Below are 25992 nucleotides of genomic sequence, written 5' to 3'. Positions count from 1 at the left end.
ATAAAATAAGAGTGGTTCACACCAGAGTTTCTAAATGACATCAAATGTTCGGGACTACTCAATCACAAGTTGACTTTAAAGCCAGGAGTCGCTGTAATGCTACTGCGAAACATAGACCAGACTTCAGGTTTATGCAACGAGACAAGATTAATAGTTAACAAACTTGGCAACAACGTAATTGGAGCGACGGTAGTGACCGGTAGAAATATTGGAGATAAAGTGTACATTCCAAGAATGAACTTGATCCCTTCAGATTCAGGATTGCCATTTAAGTTCCAACGGAGACAATTTTCATTAACAGTATGCTTTGCAATGACCATTAACATGAGTCAGGGTCAATCATTATCACATGTACGGCTTTATTTGCCAAAATCAGTGTTCACCCATGAACAACTTTATGTTGCTTTGTCAAGAGTTAAGAGTCACAGTGGCCTCAGGGTTTTAATTCTAAATGAAGACGGTAATCCAAAGTTATCAACAACAAATATCGTGTTCAAAGAGGTTTTTAATAATATTTAGGTAAGAATAATATTATTTTCATTTTAATAGCATGTTATGATTTACACTTTTGTACAAATCTTTACTATAGATATAACTAATTTATCTGTAACCCTTTTTTCAAATTTGAAATGAAATGTGTAACAATGAGCACAACATCCAATGATTTTCTAATGAAGTTAGTAAGATACTAGGTTGTTGATAAATTTTTATTAACTTTTTGATATAAAATTTAGGGTAAAATTAACATGCTATTATTACAGTTATATATGTTCTTATTTTTTTATCTCCCCGTTATGGTTCAAGAATATTATAAACTTCGAACTCTTCTATTCATATTTTACTTTGAATAAAAATAAAACAACATATTTAACACGTTTATTATATAACGATGATGATAGTGTTATACTAAATTTAAAAAATATATAATTATAAAATATTATTTTTAATTTAACTTATCAAATTTAAATATAAGCCCGTGCATCGCACGGGTTTAACACTAGTTATTATTAACGTAGGAAGTTAGATTCAATATATTAGGAGAAGCTTCTAATTCACTAACAAAGGAGCAGTTTTTTATTCAAAATTTAAATTATGCCTGAATTATGGGACGTGCTATGTGCGGGAGCAGTTATTCACAAATCACATAGAGTGTCAAAGTAGGGTATAGAACAGTCATTAAAATAATAGGAATAATGATCAGTTGACATTATATTAGTCTATAAATAGAATTTTGGACAAACATGATAATCAGGAATAACTGTCAGTTGACATTAGATTAGTCTATAAATAGAGTTTTGGACAAACACGGTAATCAGTTCAGTTATTTTAAAAAACACTTAGAAACTCAAGATGTTCTCAACCCCTTGACATTACAGAGTAAAAATTAAAAATTTTAAGTAATTCCTCTAAACTCAAACACTTATAATTTGCTATTTTTTATTTTTTATTAATAAAATTTTTCTACTTTTATGTGTTCCTCTCTATTACGTTTATGTTTTCTTCTTCATCATTTCTTTAATTTATTGTTTGTTTTAATTTCTGCAATTTGCTTTGCCTCTGATACCTTGCATTTTTTTGTTTATCTGCTAATTTCATTCCTTTTAATTTTTATTGACAATACAATTGCGACATTGAGATACCCTCATTTTCTTTTAAACATTAACAAAATTTGAATAAAACAAATTGGCACGTTCGGTGGGACACTGTCAATAGATTGTAGTTTGTCAAAAGAATCACGAGTTTTGAATTCGCATGTGGTTACGTAGTGTTAAGATTGTGTTTTCAGAGACTAAAAAATCAACGTCAGTTGACATGTCAAATACATCTACAGCATCTTCTTCTACTTCCAGTGATGAGACTAGAGAAAATGAGTTCATAAATTCTCTTGTGATTTCAAACGCAGAGTCTACCTTGTCGTTAATGATGCATGATGGCATTGGTCATGTCCATCCAGAGTTAAATGCAACTCACATAAATACTGTGGGGGTGACCGCCTTATGGCTTGCCATCGGGGTATGTCCTCCCATGGTGCCTCTCTACTCAACTTTTCAAAATCCTCTTTACCAGAATCCACATGGCATGTTAAATATACATATTTTTAGGGTGTTAGGTTCACATATATCACAACAAAACTTGTCACATACTATTCATATAGGAAATAACAGTGAGGTGAGTGATTTGTTTCGCTTGTTGCATAAAGAAGATTAAAGGATCCAACACTAAGGTAATCTGCGTGGTGATTTTTTTCAATTTTTATCTCTCTGATCTAAGTTGTTAAGGACAGGTTTTTTGAAGGTCTAGTAGAGAATTCCTTCTGGTGACCTAGGCTGCTAAGAACAGGTTTCTGTGTCTTTCCTTATGCGTCTTTTTGTGTCTATCTTTTTCTTATCCCTTTATCCTTTGTTATAATTTCTATGATAAGAAAAAATTAGAACGAAGGATAAATAGATAAGAAAAAGATGGATACAAAAAGACGCAATAGAAAGACACAGCAAAAACATAAAAGATAGATAATGATTTTTCATACTAGACCTTTAAGAAATCTGTTCTTAGCAACCTAGGTCGCCGGAAGGAATTTCGTACTAGACCTTCAAAGAACTTGTCCTTGACAACCTAGATTCAGAACAACGAAAATTGAAAAAAACCACCATGCAAATCACCTTAGTATTGGATCCTTCAATCTTCTCCATGCAACAACCGAAGCAAATCACTCACCTCACTTAATCACACTAAAAAACATGCATAAAAGCGCTAAGGAAGTTTTATTCATAAAAAAATTATGTAAATTGTCTCACCAAATGTGCTTAAATAGACTCCTAATAAACTAACTAAAAGATAAGATAAAATAACTTAATTTAAATCTCCTAAAGATAAGATAACTAATTTAAATTATATATGATCTTTTTGGATTAGATCAAATTTGATTTAAATTTTAAAATTTTAAAAAATATAATAACTAATTTAAATCAGATGCAATCTTATTAGATCAGATTTGATTTAAATTTAAAATTTCTAAAAAAACTACTAAGCAAATCAGAAGTAAATTAAATCTTTTAACAAACTTTAACACCAAAACAAAATAAAATAAATACATAAAAATTTGAAAATTGATAATAATTTAAGTCTCTCATTGAATTTGAATAGTATTATTGAGTTTCTTACTATCTTGATTTAGTCCAATAAATTTTATGAGATATGCAATTTCAGGCATCACTACGTCTTATAACAATTTTTATAATATAAAAAAAACTATAATTTTATTTAATGTATTAAAAAATATAATATAATAAACTTAATTTTTAAACAATTTATTTAAGTAACTTGTCTTGTTTTTTAGAAATATTTTCATAACTTATCTTTTCATTTTTAAAAGAAAATTTTCATAAATAATGTTGCTAGTACTGGTGTATAGTGTCAACATAACTACGTGATATTTCAACGATAAGGTAATATGATTAAAACTTCAGTTTAATCAAATAAATATAATAAATAAATTTTAATTAATTAATTAGACTCATTTTAGTTAACTGATTTTATTGTTTGAAAATTTGTGTTAATACCCATGCTAACAAATTTAGCTTAAAATGTTGGACATAGATAATAAATTCAGAAGTTTTATATATTTTAAAACAATAATATATATTATTAAAAAAATTCAATCCAAATAACCCAATATTCAATAATGGATATTTGATTGATAAGAGAAAAGTTCACATTTACCAAAGAATTTTTTTAAATAAATAAAAACATAATATCTACTGACACACACAAACGTGTGGGTAAAAAAATTTTAATGGTTAGTAGTTAGTAAACATAAACTCGTAATTGAAGTTAAATTTAATTATTTTTAAAAATTCTTAAATTAATCTCATCATTAATTATTTAACAAAATTAGCATGAGCCCATTATAATTTAGGTTACATACTACTTTAAAATTAAAATATAAATGTCAAAAATTATAATTCGATAGTTTGAATTATATCCATTTCAATGGAATTAAAAAGTTAATATTTTAAATTTATGTTTAATTTTAACATATTTTTCACTATAAATATGGGTTTTTATTTTTTTTTAAATCCTTCCTGTTCAATTATCCATTTATTCGATCAAAATTAATTTTTATTTTTATTAGAATGAAATAAATTGAATGTAATTGGATTTGAATTTGTCAAATTAACAATTTATTAATTTAAGGACGGGTAAATCTGATACTATTATGTGTTTTTTTTTGGGGTACTATTATGTTTTTACATGATATTAAGGATGAACAAAAATACATGGATTAACCTGAAATGAAAAAATAAATTGAAATTAAAATAAAAAATAAAAAATATATTAAAATTGAATATAAAAAATTATTTTATTTTTTATTTAATTTGTTGATGTAATAAAAAAGGATTCACTCAACTTAATTTGTTAATATTATAGTTTAGAAATTGAATCACAAAAAATCACTCAACCTTCTATCCAATTTCTCAATATAACAAGAGAGAAACTTATTCAACCGCATTTGTCTACACTATTATTTTATCATAAAATTAAAAAGTGTTTTGGCATTTCACTAATCTCTTTAATTATGATGATTATAATAGTTTAGGAAATATTTACAACTCCATATTAGATTAAAGAATAAATCTCTATATCCAAATCATAATATTAACCAAGTATTTTAAATTTACGCACACACGTTCACTGCCGTGACTTCTTCTTCGTTATATTTCTCTTTCGTTATTGTCATTACTAATAACGTCAATATTTTGCTAACATTTTTATTGATTCTGATTTTCTCTGGTGTCATTATTAAATAATTTCGCTTCATTTTTTATTTTATTTGAGGTTTATTTAGATCCAGAAATAAATTTAATGTGTTTTTATTGATGATTGAGTTTTTTTACTATTTGTTTAAATCTGAACTAATTTCGATTTATTTGTGAATTAACTGAGGTTCACTTGATGCTGTTGTTAAATATTGACCAAATTTTTTATTTCTTAAGAAATTTCGATTAATTTTTTAGTTTTATTTAGGTTCATTTGGTTTCGTTTCATTTGAATTCGCTGAACTTGTTCATGTATAGTTGTTTAGTTAGTTTTTGTTCAAATTTGAACTAATTTCGGTTCATTTGTGAATTAACTGAAATTCACTTGATACTGCTGTTAAGTGTTAAGTATTGACCAACTTTTTTATTCCTTAAGAAATTTCGGTTCATTTCGTAGTTTAATTTAGATTTATTTGGTTTCGTTTCACTTGAATTTATTCTCCTCATTTTCTACTTCATCTTCTTTTTTTTCATCTTTTTTTTCTTCATTATCTTCTTTTTATTTTATTTTCTCAAAAATTTTCTTGATTTATTATCTTAAAAGCAATAAAACCAAAAAGAAGAAATGTGAAAAAGAAGGAAGAAAAAGACGGAGAAAAAAGAAAAAGGATGCGAAAAAAGAAAAAAAATGCAAAATAGAAAAAGAACGTAAAAGAGAAAAACGTAAAAACATTACGTAGTTAGAGGTGTATTCACACTCTACTAATAAAATTGATTTTTATTAGGTTTGATTTAATTTAGTTGAATTTGGTTATCAAAAAATTTAGATATTTTACAGTTTTTTAGATTAAAATAAAAAAAATTAAAATCATGAACATAAAATTTAATATACTAATTAAATAAATAAAATCAGAATACATAAAATTAAATATTATATTTAAAAATATAAATTAATAACTATTAAATAATGTTTAAATTTTTTTGCTACAAATATTTAAAATACGTATTAATATATATCTTAGATTTGGTTTGGTAAAAGAAATTTAAAGGGTGAAAACTCAGGTGCAGTCGACTTCACGTGAAATTGATATCTAAGAACCGTTAGATGGTTTAACTAATTGGACTAAATTTTTATCTAATGACTCTCAGATATTAACTTCATGTGAAGTCGACTTTACCTGAGTTTTCACCGATTCAAAGAGATGTCTCTGATTTTCAAAAATATTAGCACCTCACTTTGTGTTAAATCTGGATGGCTAAAAATAATGGTACATCATGTTTCAAGGTATTCCCGCTTTTGAACGCTTCACTTCCATTTTCAAATTTCAGAGTTTCAGAACAAAACTCAACACTTCATTTATACACGCTTCACTTCTTTCTTCTTCTTCTTCTTCAATGGCTCCTTACTTCGTGTTCCCTCGCTCTCTCTCAGAGCTCGAGCAAGAGCCCCAAGATTCCAACCGTCTCTACGCTCAGAACCCTCACCAAATCGCTTCTATTCGCTCCTCCCAACTTGAAGAGTTCGTCAAAGGTATCACCTTTCACACTCCCCATCACTATTTCCTTTCATTTTTGGTGTTATACTTGAATTCTCAACTTGATGAAGCTTTTCATAGAGATTTGAAGCTACAAGTTTCATTCTTCCCCATTTTTTTTTCAATTAACTATGTATAATTCAAGACCTCTCTTCATAATTTTTTGCTATGCTTGAATTGTTCAAATTGACGAAGCTTTTACTAGAAAAATAGGTTTCATTGTTCGAACGTGCTTTTGCTGTTGCAAATATGCAATCTGGGGAAGAGATATCACTGATTGATGAAGAATTATCAAAGATCCTGTTTATGTAATTTTGCGTGTGTGCTTGCGAACAGGTGTGTCGTTTGATCTCTCCGACAGGGAACTTTTCTGCGTGGAAGACCAGGATGTTTTTGATCGTGTCTACTCGCTGATTCGAGACTATGCTAGTCTTCCCCCATCTTGTAAATTCAATCTCGTGGAAACTCTACGCTCAAATTTCAGTGTGCTTCTCCCCAATGTTGATTCCCTCTCAAGGGCTTCTCAAGGCCACGAAGATGAAATTCCAGTGCTGGATCGCCTTGCTTCTCATCGTAATGCTTTCAAAATATATATGTTCTTCCTTTTCAGCATTGTTCTTGCTGAAGAGTCAAACAAAAGCAGTTCCGGGAACAGCTCCAAGGTTATTGCTTTGCTTTTTCTATACATCTTTTGTGTTAACTATGACTGATGCATTAATTTGATCTTTTTTTTTTTATCTCTTTAATTTTTGTTTTCGAGCGAGTGTTTGATTGAAGCTTTTTTGAGTCAGTTCAGGTGGGAACAGGTGCCAAGAAGAAACATGTTGTGAATTCATGGGATTGGGAGGTACAAAGGGGTAGAATACTTGGTCTTATTGCTAACTCGTTGGAGATCAACCTTGAAATGATTTTTGGTTCGTCGGACCCTGATGAAAGTTTTCTTTCTTTTATTTCCAAGTAAGTCATCTTTCCTTTCTGGTTTGGTACTTTGGTAGTTGTGTACTATAGATGTACACCTATCCTCTTTTGTAGAGGGTGTTTAGGTTGAAAATACTTTTTGTTCTTCTTGTAGACAATCTTTAGGCAGAAAATATCTCATTTGACATTTATTTATCATAGGAATGTATTCTCTTTGTTTGAGAATGCGGCACTCTTAAAAGACTCCGATGTAAAAGATGCTCTCTGTTCCATGGTTGGATCTTGTTCCACGAAGTACCATTATGTGGAACAGTCGTGTGCATCCATCATGCATATGATTCACAAATTTGATTTTGTTGTCACGCACATTGCTGATGCAATTGCTGGTGCGGAGAAGAAGTATGGAGATGCAACCCTGGCCACCTCTCTTATCAGAGATATTGGAAGGACTAATCCGAAAGATTATGTAAAGGATACTGTTGGGGCAGAGAATGTTGGGCACTTTCTTGTAGAGCTTGCTGACCGACTTCCAAAATTGGTTTCTACTAACATTGGCATTCTTGTTCCTCACTTTGGTGGGGAATCCTATAAGATCAGAAATGCCCTGGTTAGTGTGCTAGGGAAGCTAATAATGAAGGCATTCAAGAATGTTGAAGGTGATGTGAGCTCTAGATCCATTCATCTGCGTACTAAGCAGGCCATGTTGGAAATTTTGCTTGAACGTTGTAGAGATGTTTCAGCTTATACAAGAAGCCGAGTTCTTCAGGTGTGGTCAGAATTATGTGAAGAACATTCTATTTCTATTGGTCTGTGGAATGAAGTTGCAGAAGTTGCTGCTGGAAGATTGGAGGACAAGAGTGCAATTGTCAGAAAATCTGCTTTAAATCTACTAATCAATATGCTGCAACACAACCCTTTTGGTCCACAGCTTCGAATATCTTCATTTGAAGCAACCTTAGAACAGTATAAGAAGAAGATAAAAGAGCTTGAACCAGACATGCCTACAGAAGATGTACCTGGTGATTTATCAGCTGAGGATGTTAAATGCAATGGTGATGGTGAATTGGACAATTTAAATTCCGAAGCTGTTGCAACGGAATATCAAGATAGTTTAACTGATACTTGCATGTCCCAGAAAGAAGTGACTCTGCAGGACAGTAATCTTCCAGACGTTGGGAGCTTGGAGCAGACGAGGGCCTTGGTTGCGTCGCTTGAGGCTGGACTAAGTTTCTCTAAATGCATAGGTGCTATAATGCCAACATTAGTCCAACTGATGGCTTCTTCTTCTGCTACTGATGTTGAGAACACAATTCTCTTGTTGATGAGGTGCAAACAGTTTCAAATTGATGGATCAGAGGAATGCCTTCGAAAAATGTTGCCACTGGTTAGCCCATAATCTTTCGAACCTGAAAATATAGGAGTATGCAAGATCTGGACAATTCTTTCTTCCATGTTTTGGGTCAATCTACTCATGTTCTATGTAATTTTTTATTTGCCCAACACTAATTTTCTCGTGATTTTTGTTGCAGGTATTTTCCCAAGACAAATCCATCTATGAAGCTGTGGAGAATGCTTTCCAAACAATATATATCAGGAAGAACCCTGTTGAAACTGCCAAGAACCTCTTTAATCTTGCTATTGATTCCAATATCGGAGATCTAGCAGCTCTTGAGTGTATAGTTGGGGCCTTGGTCTCTAAGGGTGATATATCTTTGAACACTGTATGTTCGTTATCATTGTTGGATATTTTGCTGTTTTACATTATTTGATTTGACTTCTGCTGTATGTTTTATACTCTAGAAATATGACTTGGCTCAGCCTTAAGGAAACAAGGTTAATGTTATAGGTTGACAAATTGTATGTTTTGAAATATCTTTCTGGGGTTTTGTGATGAGGCAACAAAATATCTGGACTTGATTTGTTCAAATATAACTGATTAAAAATATCATATTGCAGTTATTTCAACATTTATTTTTGGATAAAATGTTGTGATGTCAATATCTATATATACTATAATTTTTTTACTCTCTACAGATTTTATAAGCATTTCATAATTTTTAAACTTACATAGAAAGAAGGCTTTACGTTTTATTTGTTAATTTTTTTATCCATGTTATCAAATTTAGCTATGACTTGTGTTGAATTAACATTTCTTTTTTGTTTTGTTTTCATCAATAATTTGATTTTCTCATCATTTCTTTGCCAATTTAGATATCAGCTCTCTGGGATTTCTTTTGCTTCAATGTTGATGGGACCACTGCAGAGCAAAGTCGAGGCGCTCTATCTGTCCTTTGCATGGTTGCAATGAAATCAGATGTTGTATTGAGCTCACATTTGGTGGACATAATTGATATTGGGTTTGGTCGTTGGGCTAAAGTTGATCCTTTGCTTGCTCGGACAGCATGTCTTGCTATCCAGAGATTGTCTGATGATGACAAGAAAAAGCTGTTGGTCTCTAATCATGCTCGGATATTTGGTATTCTAGAAAGTTTAATCACTGGTTATTGGCTTCCAAGTAACATTTGGTATGCTGCTGCTGACAAAGCAATAGCTGCTATATATTCAATCCATCCAACCCCGGAAACAATGGCAGCTAATTTTGTTAAAAAATCTGTTAGTTCAGTATTCAACGATTGTGGGAGTGATGTGCAGAGTGATACTGAGATTAGTAATACTGGCATACTCACCACAGTTCAAGTAGCAAAACTTGAAAGATGTTTATTTGTCATAAGCCATACAGCCATGAATCAACTAGTGTATATTGAATCTTGTGCCCGTAAAATCCAGAAGCAGAAGAGAATGAATGGGAGAAAGGACTCTGAGAATGAGACAATAGTCAATAATGGCACATCGACTGGTTCGCAGAAGGTATAATTGATCTTTCTGAGAAATTTTATGCGAATCTTGACAGCTTTAACTATTTATCTTGTACATAGCATTTTCCTGTCAATTCCTTACTAAAGTCATGCTCTAATTGCTGCAGGATAATGATATAAATGCGGAACTAGGATTTACTGCCTCTGAGGATGCTGCTCTTGATGCCTTGTTCGAGAAAGCAGAGAAAGAAATAATATCAGGTGGCTCAAATGAAAAGAATTTGATTGGAGTGTGTGCAACATTTTTGTCAAAGCTTTGTAGAAATTTTGGGCTAATGCAGAAGGTGATTAGCCTGATATTCAGCTCTAAGTGTCTTGCATTTCGCATTCTATTTTATGAATGCGTAGATATGCATTCAGCTTTTCTTACTGAAATGTAGAGATGTGTGTTCTCTAGAGTTTTTATACATTATAAAGCAGAAAACTATTTTTCTTTTCTTCATAATTTTTTTCTAATTTTTCCTGAATAATTGTCTAACAAATTTGCTTTTCCTATATGTTCAGTATCCAGAATTACAGGCATCAGCTATGCTGGCATTGTGTAGAATGATGATTATAGATGCAGATTTCTGGTGAGATTTTTGTTAAATCATTCCTTATCTTTCCCCCCACTTAGATATCCCTTACAATGAATTGACTGTAGTATTATGTGTTTTATTTTCAGTAATGCAAATCTCCAACTCCTCTTCACAGTTGTGGAGAGCTCGCAGTCTGAAATTGTTCGATCTAATTGTACTATTGCATTAGGAGATTTAGCAGTTCGGTTTCCAAATCTGTTAGAACCATGGACAGAGATGATGTATGCCCGCTTACGGGATCCTTCTGTATCTGTCAGGAAGAATGCTGTTCTGGTGCTTTCACATCTTATACTAAATGACATGATGAAGGTAGATGTTTGCATAACTGCAGTCTTTTAATCTTCCAATGGTTTACACATTTATGTTAAGGAAGCCCATTTTTTTTTTCAGGTGAAAGGTTACATCAATGAAATGGCTGTGAGATTAGAAGATGATGATGAGAGGATTTCAAGCCTAGCAAAGCTATTTTTCAATGAACTGTCTAAGAAAGGTTTTTACCTCATTTAAAATTATCTTTTATTTGTTTAGTCTTCCTGTATTTGCATCAACGTTTGTATTTTTATGTGCAATATTTCTTAAATGGAAAAGCTTCCAACTTTGTATTCCACTTGTGATAACAGGAAGCAATCCAGTATATAATTTACTTCCAGATATACTTAGCAAATTGTCCAATCAGAATCTGACCAAGGATTCTTTTTGCAATATCATGCAATATTTGATAACTTCCATCAAGAAGGTACATCTCATCTAGTGTTGAAACTTCAATTTTTTTAAATATTTATTTTTTCCCGTGGTTTCAGCCTAACGTCTTTTCTTCTAAAATTCATCACTCCAGGATCGACAAATGGAAGCCCTTGTTGAAAAGCTATGTAATAGGTTTAATGGTGTTGCAGGTATCCTTTTTTTCCCCCTTAAAATACATATAGAAACCATCCTAGGTGTAGCTTGTCATAATCAAACAATGAAAAGTTTCACATGTTAACACAAATGCTTTGAACTTTTGTATTCTTTTACATAGCATCCCTTCAGGATGATTTTCTGATAAAGAGCAATTGTTCTTATGAACAACCATATTTTTCCCTCTATCTCCCACCATGGTGGAATTCTAATACATTTGAAGTTGGTACAGCCATTAACTTCGCCAAACAAACTGAACCTCATTTTTATTAGGGTGGCTACTTTCATGAAGACGTCTTCATGTGAAGATGATATTGCGAACCATTAGATGGTTCAGTAAACCATGTCAAACCATCTAACAGTTCACAATATCATTTTCACATGAAGATATCTTCATAGAAGTAATCACCTTCTATTGAATACATAATGAGAATCTGAATGTAGACTTATTAGATTATTAGCTTCTTCCTTTCTCGAGTGATATGTACTGCATATCTTGTGAAGTATAAAAAACTCTCTATTATTTGTAAAATGGATGGGTTTGTTTATGGCTTTACACTTTTGCTGCTCAGTTCCAATTTCCAAATGTTTTTTCCCCTCCCCTCTCATTTATAAATTAATTCTTGCTTCTTACTTTTCTGCAGACGTCAGACAATGGGAACACATATCCTATTGTCTCTCTCAGCTAGCATTTACTGAAAAAGGGATGAAAAAACTCATAGAGTTATTTAAGACATATGAGCATGCCTTGTCAGAGGATTCTGTTATGGATCATTTCAGGAGCATCTTAAACAAGGTAATCATGTTTTTTTGTTGCCCTTGGTTAAGTGAAAATGGCTGAAGTTGAATCCTGTCTGCTTTAAATTGAGATCAGGGGAAGAAGTTTACAAAACCTGAACTCAAATCTTGCATTGAGGAGTTTGAGGATAAGCTGAATAAGTTTCACATGGAAAGAAAGGAGCAAGAAGTTACCACTAGAAATGCCAGAATTCATCAGCAGAAAATTAGCAGCAGGGAAGGTTTTGCTGTAGCTACAACATCAGAAGAACCAGGTAACATTTGTTCAACTTCAAATTTTTCGATCTATCTATTATAGTATTATATAGCGTCTTTCTAATTTCACTGCATTGGCAGTCATGGTAATCGTTGCTGATCAATGAATTCATTTTATGTTTTTGTTCAGTTTCGGTTGGCATGATTACATGACTGATTAGAGCAAAGTTTTGTAATATGAAACTTCTATTTTGCCTTGTGATTTATGTGGCAATTCCTGCATTTTCAAGAATATCTGCATATTTTAATGAAGAATTTTGTTTGTCAGAAAAGCACTAGTCTGATGACAATGTTGTATGTGCAGATGAAACAGATGGGGAAGTTATTGATCCAGGCACCAAAATGACTGCTTCGCCTTCAAATGATAAATCAAAAGGGAGACCTGTTAGGTCAGAAGATCATTCGGGTGCCTCGAGCGAGCTGATAGAATCAGATCAAGATGATGCCGAGGTCTCATCTGTGGTTAAAACTAAAGGTTAGTGTATACATAAGTTTTGGTGAATCTGTCTGATTTGAGAAATACAACTAACTAGAGGCTGTAAATTATAGGATTTTCCCAGTCCAGAACTAAGAAAAGCAGCATAAAGGACAACAATGGGAATATGTCCAGAACTAAGAAAAACATCATGAAAGATGGAAATGGTGATATCTCTGTGACCAAATCTAGGCGCAATACCCAATCAAGGAGGTATGCATTCTCTGCATACAATTTTTATACCTTTGGCTTGTATCTATGTTAGTAAAAGTATATGCTAACAGTATATTACTAGAGTGATATTGCTCTCAGCATCTTGATATATTATTCCAATACCATGACTTTTATCATTCAAGACAATATGGTTGTCATTACTAGGATTATACTAATCACATGGGGCAAGATTTTACTGACATGCTTAATGTTATCAATAGCTCTACATAATGCTGTTTAATATTTGTCTGCTTGGTTTTTAGATCATGCAAATATGTGTAAATGAACCAGTTTTTGAATACATAAATCTGTTATGATTCATTTTTGTACCTTAATGCAGGTAGATGAAGGGGTTCAGCTTGAGTGATGAAGTCAATTTGTATGTGATTTTATTAGTTGTTACTTGTTAGCGGAAATACATATATTACTGTGTTATAGTAAATAGTAGCAAATGAAGTGTTGAACAGTGGAAAGAAGGGGTACAGAGGAAAGACCAAGTTGCAGCTGAGATTGGCTTGTATTATTGTCAAGCTTGGAATTTGTATCCCAATGCACTTTACCTCTTGGAAGACCAACTAATGTAATTCCTAGATGTATTAGTATTTGGATTTTGTAATTATAGTTAAATTTTATTAATTAATTTTGGTTGTGTTTCAATAATTTGAAGTACTAAGGAAAAAAAGTACAAAATTCCAATAAATTTATCTTGCTTGAAGAGTTGAAGTTACCCAAATTTAAATCCAACTTTTTATTTTTTGGTTTTTGCTAAAGTCAATGGATTGCTTTATACGAGAATAAATCTTTTTAATTTTTTTTAATTCATGTTGTAAATTGTGATATCTCATTATATATTTTTAAGTGAGAAAAAAATGTGATAAAAGATATAAAAAGTTAAATTTGACAACATCATTTGAAAGAAAAAAATTAAAAAATATATTTTGCTTTATACTTCTAAACACTTAAAATTTGAGGTGGAATGATGAAGTGGTAGAAAGTAAATGGGATAATGAATATATGAGAAAATAATAGTAATTATGAACTAACGAAAACTTTAGATGCGGATTTTGGATTTTCATTATTGAAAGTGATCTGATAATTTTTTTAAATGATGTCAAAGAGAGGTTAACTTTAAGTTTTAATAGAGGGAAGTAAGTTTCATAAATTAACAAAGCTATACCAGCAATTAAAAAATGAACTCATCAATATATTGTAATTTGGTTATTCTTTCTCTTTCGTAATTAACTATTAAGAATATTTTTGTTATGTGTTTTTATTTTAGAATCTTATGAAAAAAATATGTAAAAACAAAAATTTTATTTAACTTTTTCCATAAAATTTAAAAATAAAACTACAAATGAAACAGAAGCTGAACTCTCTGTTCTCAACATCTCATTGACTCATTGTGTCTTCTTCTTTCTTTTTTTTTTTAATTTCTTTTTTTAGTATTGCTTTTCATTTTTGAGTATATAACTAAGTAACTAACTATATAAAGTTCATGTCTTTATAAGAGGCGGCACTGCTGGTTGAGTAATGCAGCAGACAACATTAATTTTAGTATAATCCAACTCCGAATCAAACGCTTCAAAAGATTCCAACTTTCCATCATGATTTCTTCATCCATCTCTCTCAGACCCTTCCTTCACTCCCTTGTCCTTCATCACCACCATCAGGTAAAAAACCCTTGTCCTTTCTTAGTACCATATTCTCATTTTGCCTTATTTTCTGTTTGTTTCCTGAAAAAAGAAACATTCTTTCACTCTTTATATTCGTTCAGCAAAATGGGGTGCAGTGTATGGCTCTGATACATGGCTGAGCTGCACAAAAATGTGGTCTTGAGGCTTTGAGAAGTGAGAATTTTCTCACCCCATGATTTTGGGAAACTTGATTCCGTGACCATTTTTATTTCAATTAGAAGCTTCGAATTTTTCTTTTCAATGATGATAATCCATTTTGAATCATGCTTCTCATTCTGTCATTGTTGTGATCTGTTACAGAGAACAACTGCTTCAAACAGTTGGGCCTGCTTGGCTTTTGAGAATTCAGCAAATTTCGGCACACAGAGAGTGATTTTTGCAAAGGGTTTCAGGCTGAATTGCTTGGTTGATAAAGTGATGGATGGGACCACATCATCTTTGGTGAATGATGCAGTGGATTGTTTTGCTGGTATGTGCTGCAAACCAGACTTTACAAAATGTTGTTTTATGTTTTATGTGTAAATCCTAGTAATCTCTGTTTGCAGAAGAGGAAATTTTGGAGCCTAATATCTCAACATTGGTTATGAATTTCGAGAATAAGTCTGATCCTTTTGGAGCAGTCAGTAATCCGCTCTATCAGACTGCTACTTTTAAGCAGGTGAAGCTTTGATTTTTTGATACACACTGTGACATGAACCTTTTGAATGTATTTGGACATAAATGTGTCTAGATACATTGATTTTCCGATGTACTGGAAAAGTAAGAGTGCTCATTGGAATGGAGGGAGTAGTTTTCTCTTGATCTCATTATGTTTATTGACCGGTACTCCTATTCATGCAGCCTAATGCAATAGAAAATGGTCCCTATGATTATACCAGAAGTGGAAATCCCACTCGAGATGCTTTAGAAAGGTTCACTGTGTCCTGTTAATTCTGTTTGTTTACCATTGCAACTGCCAATATTGCGGCATCAATGTTTTCTTTTCTCACCATGTTTTACCTTGCACGCTGTGTTCTCAGTTTGTTGGCGAAACTTGATAAGGCGGATAGAGCCCTATGCTTCACCAGTGGAATGGCTGCTCTGAGTGCTGTTTCTCATCTTGTTCAAGCTGGTGCCTTTTCTTTCTTCATTGTGCTATAATCTGGTTTTTCTTCATTTTTAATTGTGAAATTTAGATTAGATTCATCACTGAGTTTTTAAGAATATGAGTAGTTTCATGCTTTGGAGTTTGGAGTCTCTGCATGCATTCACTCATGCAGTGCAGTGTCATCACTATTGGTATTTTCCCTAGATTATTCATTTGTTGGATTCATTTTGAAAACTTACCAATTAATGCACTATGGGACTGAAAGCCATGAATTCTCAGAGGACTGTTCTTTTTCCCCCATTTTGATGCAAAAATTATATTTACTGATATTTGGCGCTGATAATATAATATAATGTAGGTGAGGAAATTGTTGCTGGAGATGATCTATATGGTGGAACAGACAGGTTGCTGTCCCGAGTAACTCCAAAGCATGGCATTGTGGTCAAGTTAGTCTAATTTGTCAGTTATGCTTGTTCATTTTTTTCCATAACCAGTAATTAATTATGGCAACAAACCAATCAAGTTTGTTTATTCCATGAAGTAAAAGAACAATTACCGATTGTAGTTGAATTCTTACGTTTGCAGACGGGTAAATACAACTGATCTTAATGAGGTTGCATCTGCTATTGGACCCCGGACTAAGCTTGTGTGGCTTGAGAGCCCAACCAATCCTCGAATACAAATTACTGATATTCGAGTATGATGCTGAATGTGAAATTCTGAATTTTTAGTGTTGTTACCTGAAGTTTTTTGCTGTTATCAGCTATGAAGTCCTTTAGAATCATGATTTTGGCTTTGACTATGGAATATTCTTTGGTGGTTTCTTCTCACAATAATGATATTTTTACCCTTTCTTAATTCATTTACAGAAAATATCTGAGATGGCTCATGCACATGGTGCTCTGGTGTTGGTGGATAATAGTATAATGTCACCTGTGTTGTCTCGGCCATTAGAACTTGGAGCAGGTATAAGCATTATTATTAACTTTTTTTATTATTACTATTATTTGCCGGTATAAGCGTTAAAAGGCAATGGCAATAAACATATTCTCCCACTTTTCTTGTATTTTATGTTTTGGTCACTTGATACTCTATTCTTATCCTAATATTTACTCCATTTTTGTTGAGTAGAAATATATATTGTATGAGATAAAATGAAAAGCTTTAACTCTTTATTGTCCCCTGCAGATATTGTTATGCACTCAGCTACCAAATTTATTTCTGGACATAGCGATATTATGGCTGGTGTGCTTGCTGTGAAAGATGAAAGGTGGTTCCTGATTTTCAGATATTAAATATGTTAAATTTAAAAAAAAAAAAGAGAAAATATTGATGTTTTCCCTCTTTACCCCCTTATTTTCTCACATTTGTACTTGTTAGTATTTGTTGAACTTACAGTAGCAGTGTTATTTAACTGGTTAGTCCATCACATTACTCACTATTCATCCTTTCCAAAATCTTTACCTCTTTTCATTAAACCTCCTAAGGTTGGGAAAAGAGTTATATTTCTTGCAAAATGCAGAGGGTTCAGGCTTGGCTCCATTTGACTGTTGGCTCTGTATGCGAGGAATCAAGACGATGTCCCTGCGAGTTGAGAAACAACAGGTTCTTCTTGAAACATCTTTTTGTACTCGAAGTGCTTCTACTATTTATCTGTTAATGCGTGTCAGATCTTGTCAATTAAACACCCAATTAACCAAAATACCAGTAACCAAAGACATTATTGCTTTCCTTAATATATATATAATGGTGATGCAGAGTGAAGATGGTTTGGTTGGTGACATGTTTTCCCCCTAACAACAATGTTGTAACTTTGAGTCAATATGTGCAGGATAATGCTCAGAAGATTGCCGAGTTCCTTGCCTCCCATCCTCTAGTGAAGAAAGTAAACTATGCTGGTCTGCCTGATCATCCTGGACACGATTTACACTACTCGCAGGTATCATATATATATTGAAATTAAAGATTGTTGTTGCTATGCCTGGAATTGATTATCATATATTCTCTGGTTCCTTGCAGGCAAAAGGTGCAGGATCTGTGCTTAGCTTTTTAACAGGTTCCCTGGCACTCTCAAAGCATATTGTTGAAACTACCAAGTACTTCAGCATAACTGTCAGTTTCGGTAATGATCATTCCACACAACGCTTCTAAAAAATTAACATAGTTTTCGATTGGCAGAATAGATAAGATCTCTTTGTGAAGTTCAAAATTTGAACATTGATAACTATGCCTAGTCTTATAGTACTGTTTCAACATTATTATGTTTATTGCACCTACTGAAAAGCTCCATGATGCAAGTGCAACTTACTAGAAATGATTCAGTTTCACAGTTGTGACTGTTATTCTTCTGGTTGGCAGGAAGTGTGAAGTCCCTCATCAGTTTGCCGTGTTTCATGTCGCACGCAAGCATACCATCGGCGGTTCGTGTGGAAAGAGGCTTAACCGAAGATCTAGTGCGCATATCTGTGGGGATTGAGGATGTGAATGATCTCATTTCTGATCTAGACAATGCCCTTAGAACTGGCCCTGTGTAATTTCTTCTAAATATTCAGTTTTAGTTAGTTGGATTGTAATTCCAAAAATGGAAAAAAAAAAGTTTTTGGAAACATGGGTTGCTCATCCTACATTGGGGTGCCTTGATGGTGCAAGGAAACTTCAATGTATTTTATTATGTAAAATATGGAAAAAAAATATTATTATCAGCACTGTAGCTTCTTTTGGCTCTTACTGCAATTAAAGTATCCAAAGCTTTTTTCTATTTTGATCATGAACCACTTGAAGTATCAATATAATTTTAAGTAAAGTCTGCAACTTTATCCCAAAGCCTACAAATTGGTTGATGTATATATAAAGATAGTTGGTGATGAAACTATTAAATAAATGAATTGGTTGTCTAAACATCAAACCTTAAAAACAAAAATGTGTGGGTCTGTCAGACAACCATGCGACCATCCCGCCACAGGAACTGCAGCGAGTCAAGATTCATCAACCAGACTTCGGTTCCTGTCTCCTTAGAACTCAAGAATACAGATGTACAAACCTATAGAACAGATCCTGTTCAAGTAAGGTCGTGCTCTTCTATTTCACTCTTTGATTATATAAATTTTCTTGTCTTGCTAACAACAAGCGATGTAGGACTAATTTCGCTTCCCTTGTTAACCTCACCAATTACTCTCTCTCTCTTTCTGGAATTGTATTTATTGATTTAAGATCCCTCAATACATATGCCAATAATGAATAAGTTGCAGTTGCAGCTCATATTTACTGCACAAAGAGATAGTAATGCTTTATAAAAAATGGTGGGAGTATTTTTGGTGCATCATCGAGTAAATAGCATGAGAAAGATTGTATACTAGTTAAAATTGCTGTAGAAAACTTGACTGGTGGTCTTAAACCTTTGTCTTAAAGTCTCTTATCATATTATTAATAACCTTAATCGCAACACTTGGAACAGGTCCTATTAACCAGATTGTGTTGATTTGAATGAGCTTGATGAGCTGCATTGATTTCGGGTTTGCTAGTTTGTCAATTTATAATATGTTTATGTGCCTCTATTTCGATTGCATTGGTTATAAAGATCTTAAGCATTATATCTGTCAAGGCATTTTCACTGTGTTGCATTGACTTAGCTTCCTAGAATGTTCTATTTGGGAGTTGCTTCAGTCCTTAACACTGCATTTGTCTGACAGAATTGGGTGTCTCTTTTATCTGAAAAATTGTCAAATCAGCCTAACATTATTAGTCTTAGATATAATTACTCAAGTCAAAAACTCTGCAATACATGTTTCTTGTTGGGCTCAATTGCAGGTTTACTATTATTGGTACTGAAGGTTGACCAATTGCCCCCTTTGAAGTACAAGAACCAAAGGGATGTTAGCAATGACAAGTTATGATGATTGATGAAAAAGACTAAATTTTGTATCACCCCCATGAATTTTTTTTTTTGGGGGGTAAATATTCTGTTTTTGGTAGTATAATATTATCTTCTTAAGTTGGATGAATTCTATTATCTATGCAGTGAAATTCTACCTTAGAATAAAAGCATACAATGAACACATGATATCCAAGTCAGATTATTATTCACCTAATGAAAATTCAAAGATACTTTCAATCTCCTTATTTTATTTTGAAAGCTTAATTTTGTAGGTTAAACGTGAAGCTGAAATGCTAAAGGATGAGAACAACATAAAAAAGATTTCTACCTTTTATTACCATTTTTTTCTTAATTTTTCTTTTGAAATTTGAAAAGGGTTATGAGTAAAGCAACAAAGTAGATGATAAGACAGATACTTTAGCTTTAACATGTAGCTCAGACCCACAAAGGAACAATGGAATTGTGACCTGTGCTTTTGGTGTCACAAAGTTATGAGTTGGCTATCCTTAGTGGTCCTTAACTCTTTAATGAAATGTCTGTTTCAATCTGTTTGTAAGGGTAGAAAAGTAACGGTTGCACTTGTTCCATATTTTGCAGTTTTGCCTTGATCATTTCTTATCATCCCACATTGTTATGTTTGTAATTGCCCTACATTATTGGCACCTATACCGTTCCCTTTCACTCTATTTATTCATTTAGAGTGATTCTTTTGAACAGTTTTTATCTGAGCTTAACTTGCTAAGATTCACATAATGTGGCATGTAATGTCATTAAGGTATATTATTAATTGGATGGTGATAGATGTTACTGGTTGATGATTATCATGCTAATTAGACTTAAAGAGACATGACAATATTCTTAAGAATTAAGTGTACCACTATAAGGACCATGACAATGACAAATAAATCAAGACAAAAGATTCACATGAGCACATCATAATCTTATTTGGATTCTTTATTAATCTCATCTAATCAAACATGAAATACCAGTAATTCTCTCATTCACACCATTATTGCCAGAACTCAACAAGGTTTAAAAATAAGGTACTCATCACCTCATCATCAAACTTAAAGCTTAAGTAGTTTTTTGAAATCTATTAATCATAAGTGGTATTTTTGGATGCTTGCGTTGGAAAGTGAAGATATATTGGCTTAAAAGGTGAAGTTGCTAAGTGCTAACTGCCTGCACTATTGGCTTTCTATATATTATATATATTATGCTTTAATTGAGAGCAAAGAAGTTCAAACTCACCATCTAAATGACATTGATGCTAATAAATATGAAAAACAACAGCTTGTGGACTAACACAATTTTGTAATTCCTTTCACTTGTTGTGATTGATTGGTTCTTTTTGTCTTTCTGGCATTGAATGAAAATGTAACACTACACATGGTAGTTGAAGAAGATGGCTTTGCTGTTATACTTTCATTTATTCAAAGACATAAAGAAATATTATTTGTGGTTGCATCTAACAAGTTACTAATAACTAGGCCAAATGAAAAATCCAAATTAATGCCAATAGTAGAAATTTAAATGCATGAATGCTTACAAATTAAAATACAAGACTGTGGATTCAAGATAAAGTGATAAACTAAAATTGAAGTAAGCACAGTCTTCTAAACTTGGAATACTGTAAAAAATGTGTAGCTTAACACTACTAAAGAAAAGACACAGAAACAAGTATAAACAACAACAATAACAATACTTTAGACTTAAGTATGTTATTACAAAAATAATACTAAGTTCACCCTAGGAAAGGAACAGGAATCTTCCAATGATCAAGTGTCTTGAAAACATGGTCCCTTGTCAATTCCCAATAATTTAAAAAAATGGTCCTAACCTTGATTTTTATTTATTTATTTACTTAATTTTTTTTCCTAACTCTCAATTGAATTGATATTATTTCATCAACTTCCCTCTCCAACCTACTTGAATTGAAAGCTCCTTTCCACCTCCTTTTTCTCTCAAACACAAATTCCTTCTTTCTATGTCATACTTTCCATCTAAGCCTCCAAAAGCACCTTCTTCATAATACCCCTACAAATCTACAACAACTACTATTTCACACAAAGAATACATTCATATCAGACAACTAACCCAAAAAGCTTGGAGAGAGAAAGGAAGGGAAAAAAAAACCTTTTTTAGAAGAAAGTAAGCTAAAACAAAAATCACACCACACCCATTTCTCATTTCATCAGTTTAGTCTGTTTACTTATTTTTCTGCTAAACTTTGTTGTTGCATTCATCATGGGTTGCACAGCATCAAGAACCACCACCATAGTTGCAAACACAACCTCAGAGGACCTTTCTCCTCCTCCTCCTTCTTCTTCTTCTCTTTCTCTTTCTCTTTTTTCTTCATTTTTCTCTTTCATTATTATCATTGTGTAGCATCCCAAAGCTATGTCACTCCAAATGCCTCTTGTCCATCACCCTCCAACAAAAAAGGGTGACACACACCACCTTGTGTTCCTCACTTCCACCACCTATGGCTCCCTTCTCCTCATTGACCAAAAAGATTCCAACTTTATGAAGGATTCACCACCATCACATGCTGCTGATGAGTCTCAAAAAACTGAGGAGCAAGAACAATCATCACTCTCCCCAGATTCAGTCATCAACACATGGGAACTTATGCATGACTTGGATGAAGAAGCAAAAGAACAAGAACAAGATCTTACCCACCTTCACATTACTACTTCTTCCATTGTTGGTGGTGGTGTCTCACACAAAACAAGTTCATCATGCAGGTACACAGCCTTTGACGGCTCTGCAAGGAAGAAGCTTCTAGATTCATTTGAGTCACAGAAAGAAGCCTCATCCTCATCAGAAAAACTCAACATGGAAAGTGAAAACCTTTCTTCAAAGAAGCCACTTTGGCAGCACTTGTCTGAAGAAGCTTTGCTTGCAAAACTGGACCCAAGTGTTGCTTGGAGTTACAGGCGCGCTTTGTCTTCAAGACAACTAGGTAGCAACACCAACATCAACATCATCATCACCAACAACAATAATCTATATAATAATGGTGTCAGATCAATGGGGTCTAGTCCTTTGTATTCTTCTTGTTCTTCTTCTTCAATTACTACTTCATTTGCTAATAATAATAGCAACAGTGTGTGCCATTTGCCTGGAACTGAAGACAGAATAGTGGTTTATTGCACAAGTTTGAGAGGGATCAGAAAGACCTTTGAAGATTGCTGTTCAGTGAGGATGATACTAAGAGGTTTCAGGGTTGCTGTTGATGAGAGAGACATCTCAATGGACTCATCTTATAGGAAGGAGCTTCAGGATGCTCTTGGTGTTAAAGCAGTGACACTGCCACAGGTTTTCATAAGAGGGAACCATGTTGGGAATGCTGAGGATCTTAAGAAGCTGAATGAGAATGGAGACTTGGCAAGGCTCTTGAGGGGTTTCCCTGTTCATGATCCTGGTTTTGTGTGTGAGAATTGTGGTGATGCAAGGTTTGTTCCATGTCCTAACTGTAGTGGTAGCAGAAAGGTTTTTGAGGAGAAAGAAGGAGGATTGAGAAGGTGCCCAGATTGTAATGAAAATGGCTTGATAAGATGTTCAAGATGCTGCTCATGATTGCTGCCCAAGGTAATCAAACTCAGAGAGTTGAATTAAACTCCTATAGCTTAGATAATTTGAATCTTAAAGCTCATAAACTAGATCTGAGATATAAAGTTATAAATTTGTAAAAGCTCATATGTTAACTCAAGAGTTTGATAAGCTGAAGGTACTGGTTGGTGCTTATAAATTCACAAGTTTATAAATTTGAGGCTTTTTTTTGTGTTAAGTCTATTTGTCACTGATAAATTTTGACAATTACTATGGTCTATGAATGCATAATTTCATTTTTCAATTTCATGGTATTTGTGTTATGCCAGATTTTTCATATGTATTGATTAGTTTTCCAATTTCTAGTGTTTGAAGCTGCCATGTACCTTTTTATGGCATAATATGCAATTATCAAGACACTAAAATGAATCATTGAACTAGTACAAACTGCAACCTCTCCCTATTTGATTTCACATATCATGTTTGTTTGTATCATATACAAACAGAAGTAATAATATGTGGAATTTAGTGGGATTGGTTATGATTTTCTGAGTTTTAAAGCTTTGTCAGTTTCAGCCAATATAGGATGACACTGTTTACTGAGAGGGTCAATGTCATTAAAACATGGATCCGTATGGTTCAGTCTTCACGTTCAGACCATTATTGTGTGTGTCTACCTGCTACTCTGCCCTCCTATATGTACTACCCAATTAGCATTTCATCTATTTAAGAACATGAACAGTGTCTTCTTTTTATTTTTTTATAAGCAATGTTTAAATGCCATGCAATTAACATTATTAAAAGAAGACTGATAGCACTAATTTGAGTAAGTTAATTAATAAGGTGGTATTGATAGTAGAATACACCTGAAGCTGGAAAACATTGGGAACTGGGAAGTGATTTAATTAAATAAATGACAAATATGACAAAGTCATTAGTTCTATGTATGAATTCCTAATCTTCTATTCTTCCATAATCTCTTTATTTAAATGATACTAATACAGTCATACAGATACTTCTTGTATTTTATTATAGTCTACTACTATAAACTATAAAGTCCTCTTTTCAAAGCATTGAATAGTTAATGGATTCGGGCCTACGAGCCCAGCCCAGAAAGTCAGAAGCGGTGGTCCCAAAAGCCTAGAACAGTAAAATAATCATGGAAAAGAAATTAAAAACTAAAAAGAGAACTAATTAAAATTTGATTTAGATAACAAGTATATATCGTGTTCTTATTCTTAGGATACTTATGGAGGTATTAAATATAGAAAGTGGTCGTTTCTTAAATCACTCAGACCATCTCCAGTAGAAAATTCATCTCAGTTTCTATTTATGGTCCACCTGTCATAAAAAGTAATTCTACATCAACTTTTGCATTATAAACGGTAAATAAGAACTCAAAGTATCTCTCTCTTCTCCATTAGGAGGAACTAACTTTAATCTCTATTGTGGTCCCACTTAATTAATTAATTAAAATACTTAAAATTAATGTAATTGATTTTTTTAATAATATTATTTAAATTTATAAAATTTAAAATAAAAAATTTAAAAATAATTAACTATTAAAAGATATTAATATTAAATGAATTCATATATAACAATAATACACAATATATAATTGTGGATTACACTAATTTATAGTTTTGTGTTTACAACTGCTAATTTTAATAATACCGTTAACATTTTAAATTTTAAAAATAAAAATAACTAACTCAACTAAGAATTATTTTGTAAGGTGTAAAAATTAAATTTATTTTTTAATGTAAGTAAATTTAATTAATTATAATTTAATATAATAATATAAATAATATTCAATATTAATTATGATATCAATAATTAATATAAATTATTAATTAAATAAAAATATGATTATTTAATATAATTTTTATTATAATTATTACTAATTTAATTATTATTTTATTATTTAAATAATTATTTAATTATTTCAGATTTTATATTATTATTTTTTTAAAATAACTTGCCAAATGACAAGTTATTATTAGTTAATTTGAGTCCCTGTTTAGAGGGACTCCCTCATCTTGAGACCCGTGCGGAAACTTATTCCTTCTCTCCTCCGATGGTTAGAGTTCCTATGTCTCAGAAAAAAGTGAAAGAGGAACTCACCATTGTAGGTGCTCTTAGACCATCTCCAGTAGGGAACTCATCTCAGTCCCTATTTATGGCCCACTTGTCATAAAACGTGACTCCACATCAGATTTTGCGTCATATCCAATAAATAGGAAGGAACTAACTTTGATCCCTATTATGGTCCCACCTAATTAATTAATTAAGTAATTAAAATTAATATAATAATTATTATTTTTTAATAATATTATTTAAATTTATAAATTCAAAATAATTTAATATTATAAAATATTAAAATAAATAACTTAAATTTAGTTAATATTTTAAATTTTATAAATAAAAATAAATAATCCAACTAAAAATTATTTAATAATATGTAAAAATTAAATTTATTT

General features: G+C 32.3%; 4 protein-coding genes and 1 pseudogene across 5 annotated transcripts in view; 4 read left to right on the top strand and 1 right to left on the bottom strand.

Moving 5' to 3' along the window:
• The window catches only part of LOC107492569 (uncharacterized), a 1163-nt gene extending 644 nt beyond the window's left edge, over positions 1–519 (top strand). Inside the window, exon 2 of the mRNA XM_016113609.1 lies at positions 86–519. Within this exon, the coding sequence (XP_015969095.1) occupies positions 86–519 (434 nt within the window). The remainder of the gene's footprint in view (positions 1–85) is intronic.
• Positions 520–6068: 5549 nt separating this feature from the next.
• Positions 6069–13962, top strand: LOC107492678 (condensin-1 complex subunit CAP-D2). The gene is made up of 17 exons (XM_016113728.3): positions 6069–6288; positions 6629–6954; positions 7089–7249; positions 7412–8594; positions 8740–8931; positions 9422–10078; positions 10194–10370; positions 10591–10658; positions 10751–10973; positions 11055–11154; positions 11285–11400; positions 11500–11557; positions 12206–12357; positions 12436–12613; positions 12919–13089; positions 13164–13302; positions 13643–13962. The coding sequence occupies exons 1-17, from the start codon at positions 6153–6155 to the stop codon at positions 13644–13646; spliced, it is 4041 nt and encodes a 1346-aa protein (XP_015969214.2). The 5' UTR covers positions 6069–6152; the 3' UTR covers positions 13647–13962.
• Positions 13963–14799: 837 nt separating this feature from the next.
• LOC107492679 (cystathionine beta-lyase, chloroplastic) lies at positions 14800–18850 on the top strand. 2 transcript variants are annotated; one of them, XM_016113730.3, is made up of 14 exons: positions 14893–14972; positions 15077–15149; positions 15297–15465; positions 15542–15654; positions 15837–15907; positions 16016–16107; positions 16442–16529; positions 16669–16780; positions 16953–17049; positions 17272–17353; positions 17571–17688; positions 17915–18022; positions 18103–18205; positions 18442–18850. In XM_016113730.3, exons 3-14 carry the CDS (start codon positions 15414–15416, stop codon positions 18615–18617), a joined length of 1212 nt encoding a protein of 403 aa, XP_015969216.1. In that variant the 5' UTR covers positions 14893–14972; positions 15077–15149; positions 15297–15413; the 3' UTR covers positions 18618–18850. The 2 variants fall into 2 exon arrangements, with proteins under 2 accessions (XP_015969215.1, XP_015969216.1); XM_016113729.3 differs by lacking the exon at positions 15077–15149 and having other exon boundaries at positions 14800–14972.
• A 159-nt stretch (positions 18851–19009) lies between these two features.
• LOC127740003 (uncharacterized) lies at positions 19010–19155 on the bottom strand (annotated as a pseudogene).
• A 2712-nt stretch (positions 19156–21867) lies between these two features.
• LOC107492680 (uncharacterized protein At3g28850) lies at positions 21868–23821 on the top strand. Its single transcript, XM_016113731.3, is given in 1 exon segment — positions 21868–23821. A coding segment is annotated over 1 exon segment (1335 nt). The 5' UTR covers positions 21868–22204; the 3' UTR covers positions 23540–23821.
• Positions 23822–25992: the final 2171 nt, after the last annotated feature.

This window comes from Arachis duranensis, chromosome 6, assembly GCF_000817695.3.
Source record: "Arachis duranensis cultivar V14167 chromosome 6, aradu.V14167.gnm2.J7QH, whole genome shotgun sequence".
Classification (NCBI taxonomy): Eukaryota; Viridiplantae; Streptophyta; class Magnoliopsida; order Fabales; family Fabaceae; genus Arachis; species Arachis duranensis.
Note: the sequence above shows the minus strand (reverse complement) of the source record. Positions and strands in the feature narration are given on the sequence as shown.

Coding starts and splice junctions, on each gene's coding strand:
- LOC107492678 (XM_016113728.3), top strand. CDS start 6,153: ATGGCTCCTTACTTCGTGTTCCCTCGCTCTCTCTCAGAGCTCGAGCAA. Junction 11,401..11,499: donor TGATAACTTCCATCAAGAAG/GTACATCTCATC, acceptor TCATCACTCCAG/GATCGACAAATGGAAGCCCT. Junction 12,358..12,435: donor TCAGGAGCATCTTAAACAAG/GTAATCATGTTT, acceptor AATTGAGATCAG/GGGAAGAAGTTTACAAAACC.
- LOC107492679 (XM_016113729.3), top strand. CDS start 14,907: ATGATTTCTTCATCCATCTCTCTCAGACCCTTCCTTCACTCCCTTGTC. Junction 16,530..16,668: donor AAGCATGGCATTGTGGTCAA/GTTAGTCTAATT, acceptor TTACGTTTGCAG/ACGGGTAAATACAACTGATC. Junction 18,023..18,102: donor ACGATTTACACTACTCGCAG/GTATCATATATA, acceptor GGTTCCTTGCAG/GCAAAAGGTGCAGGATCTGT.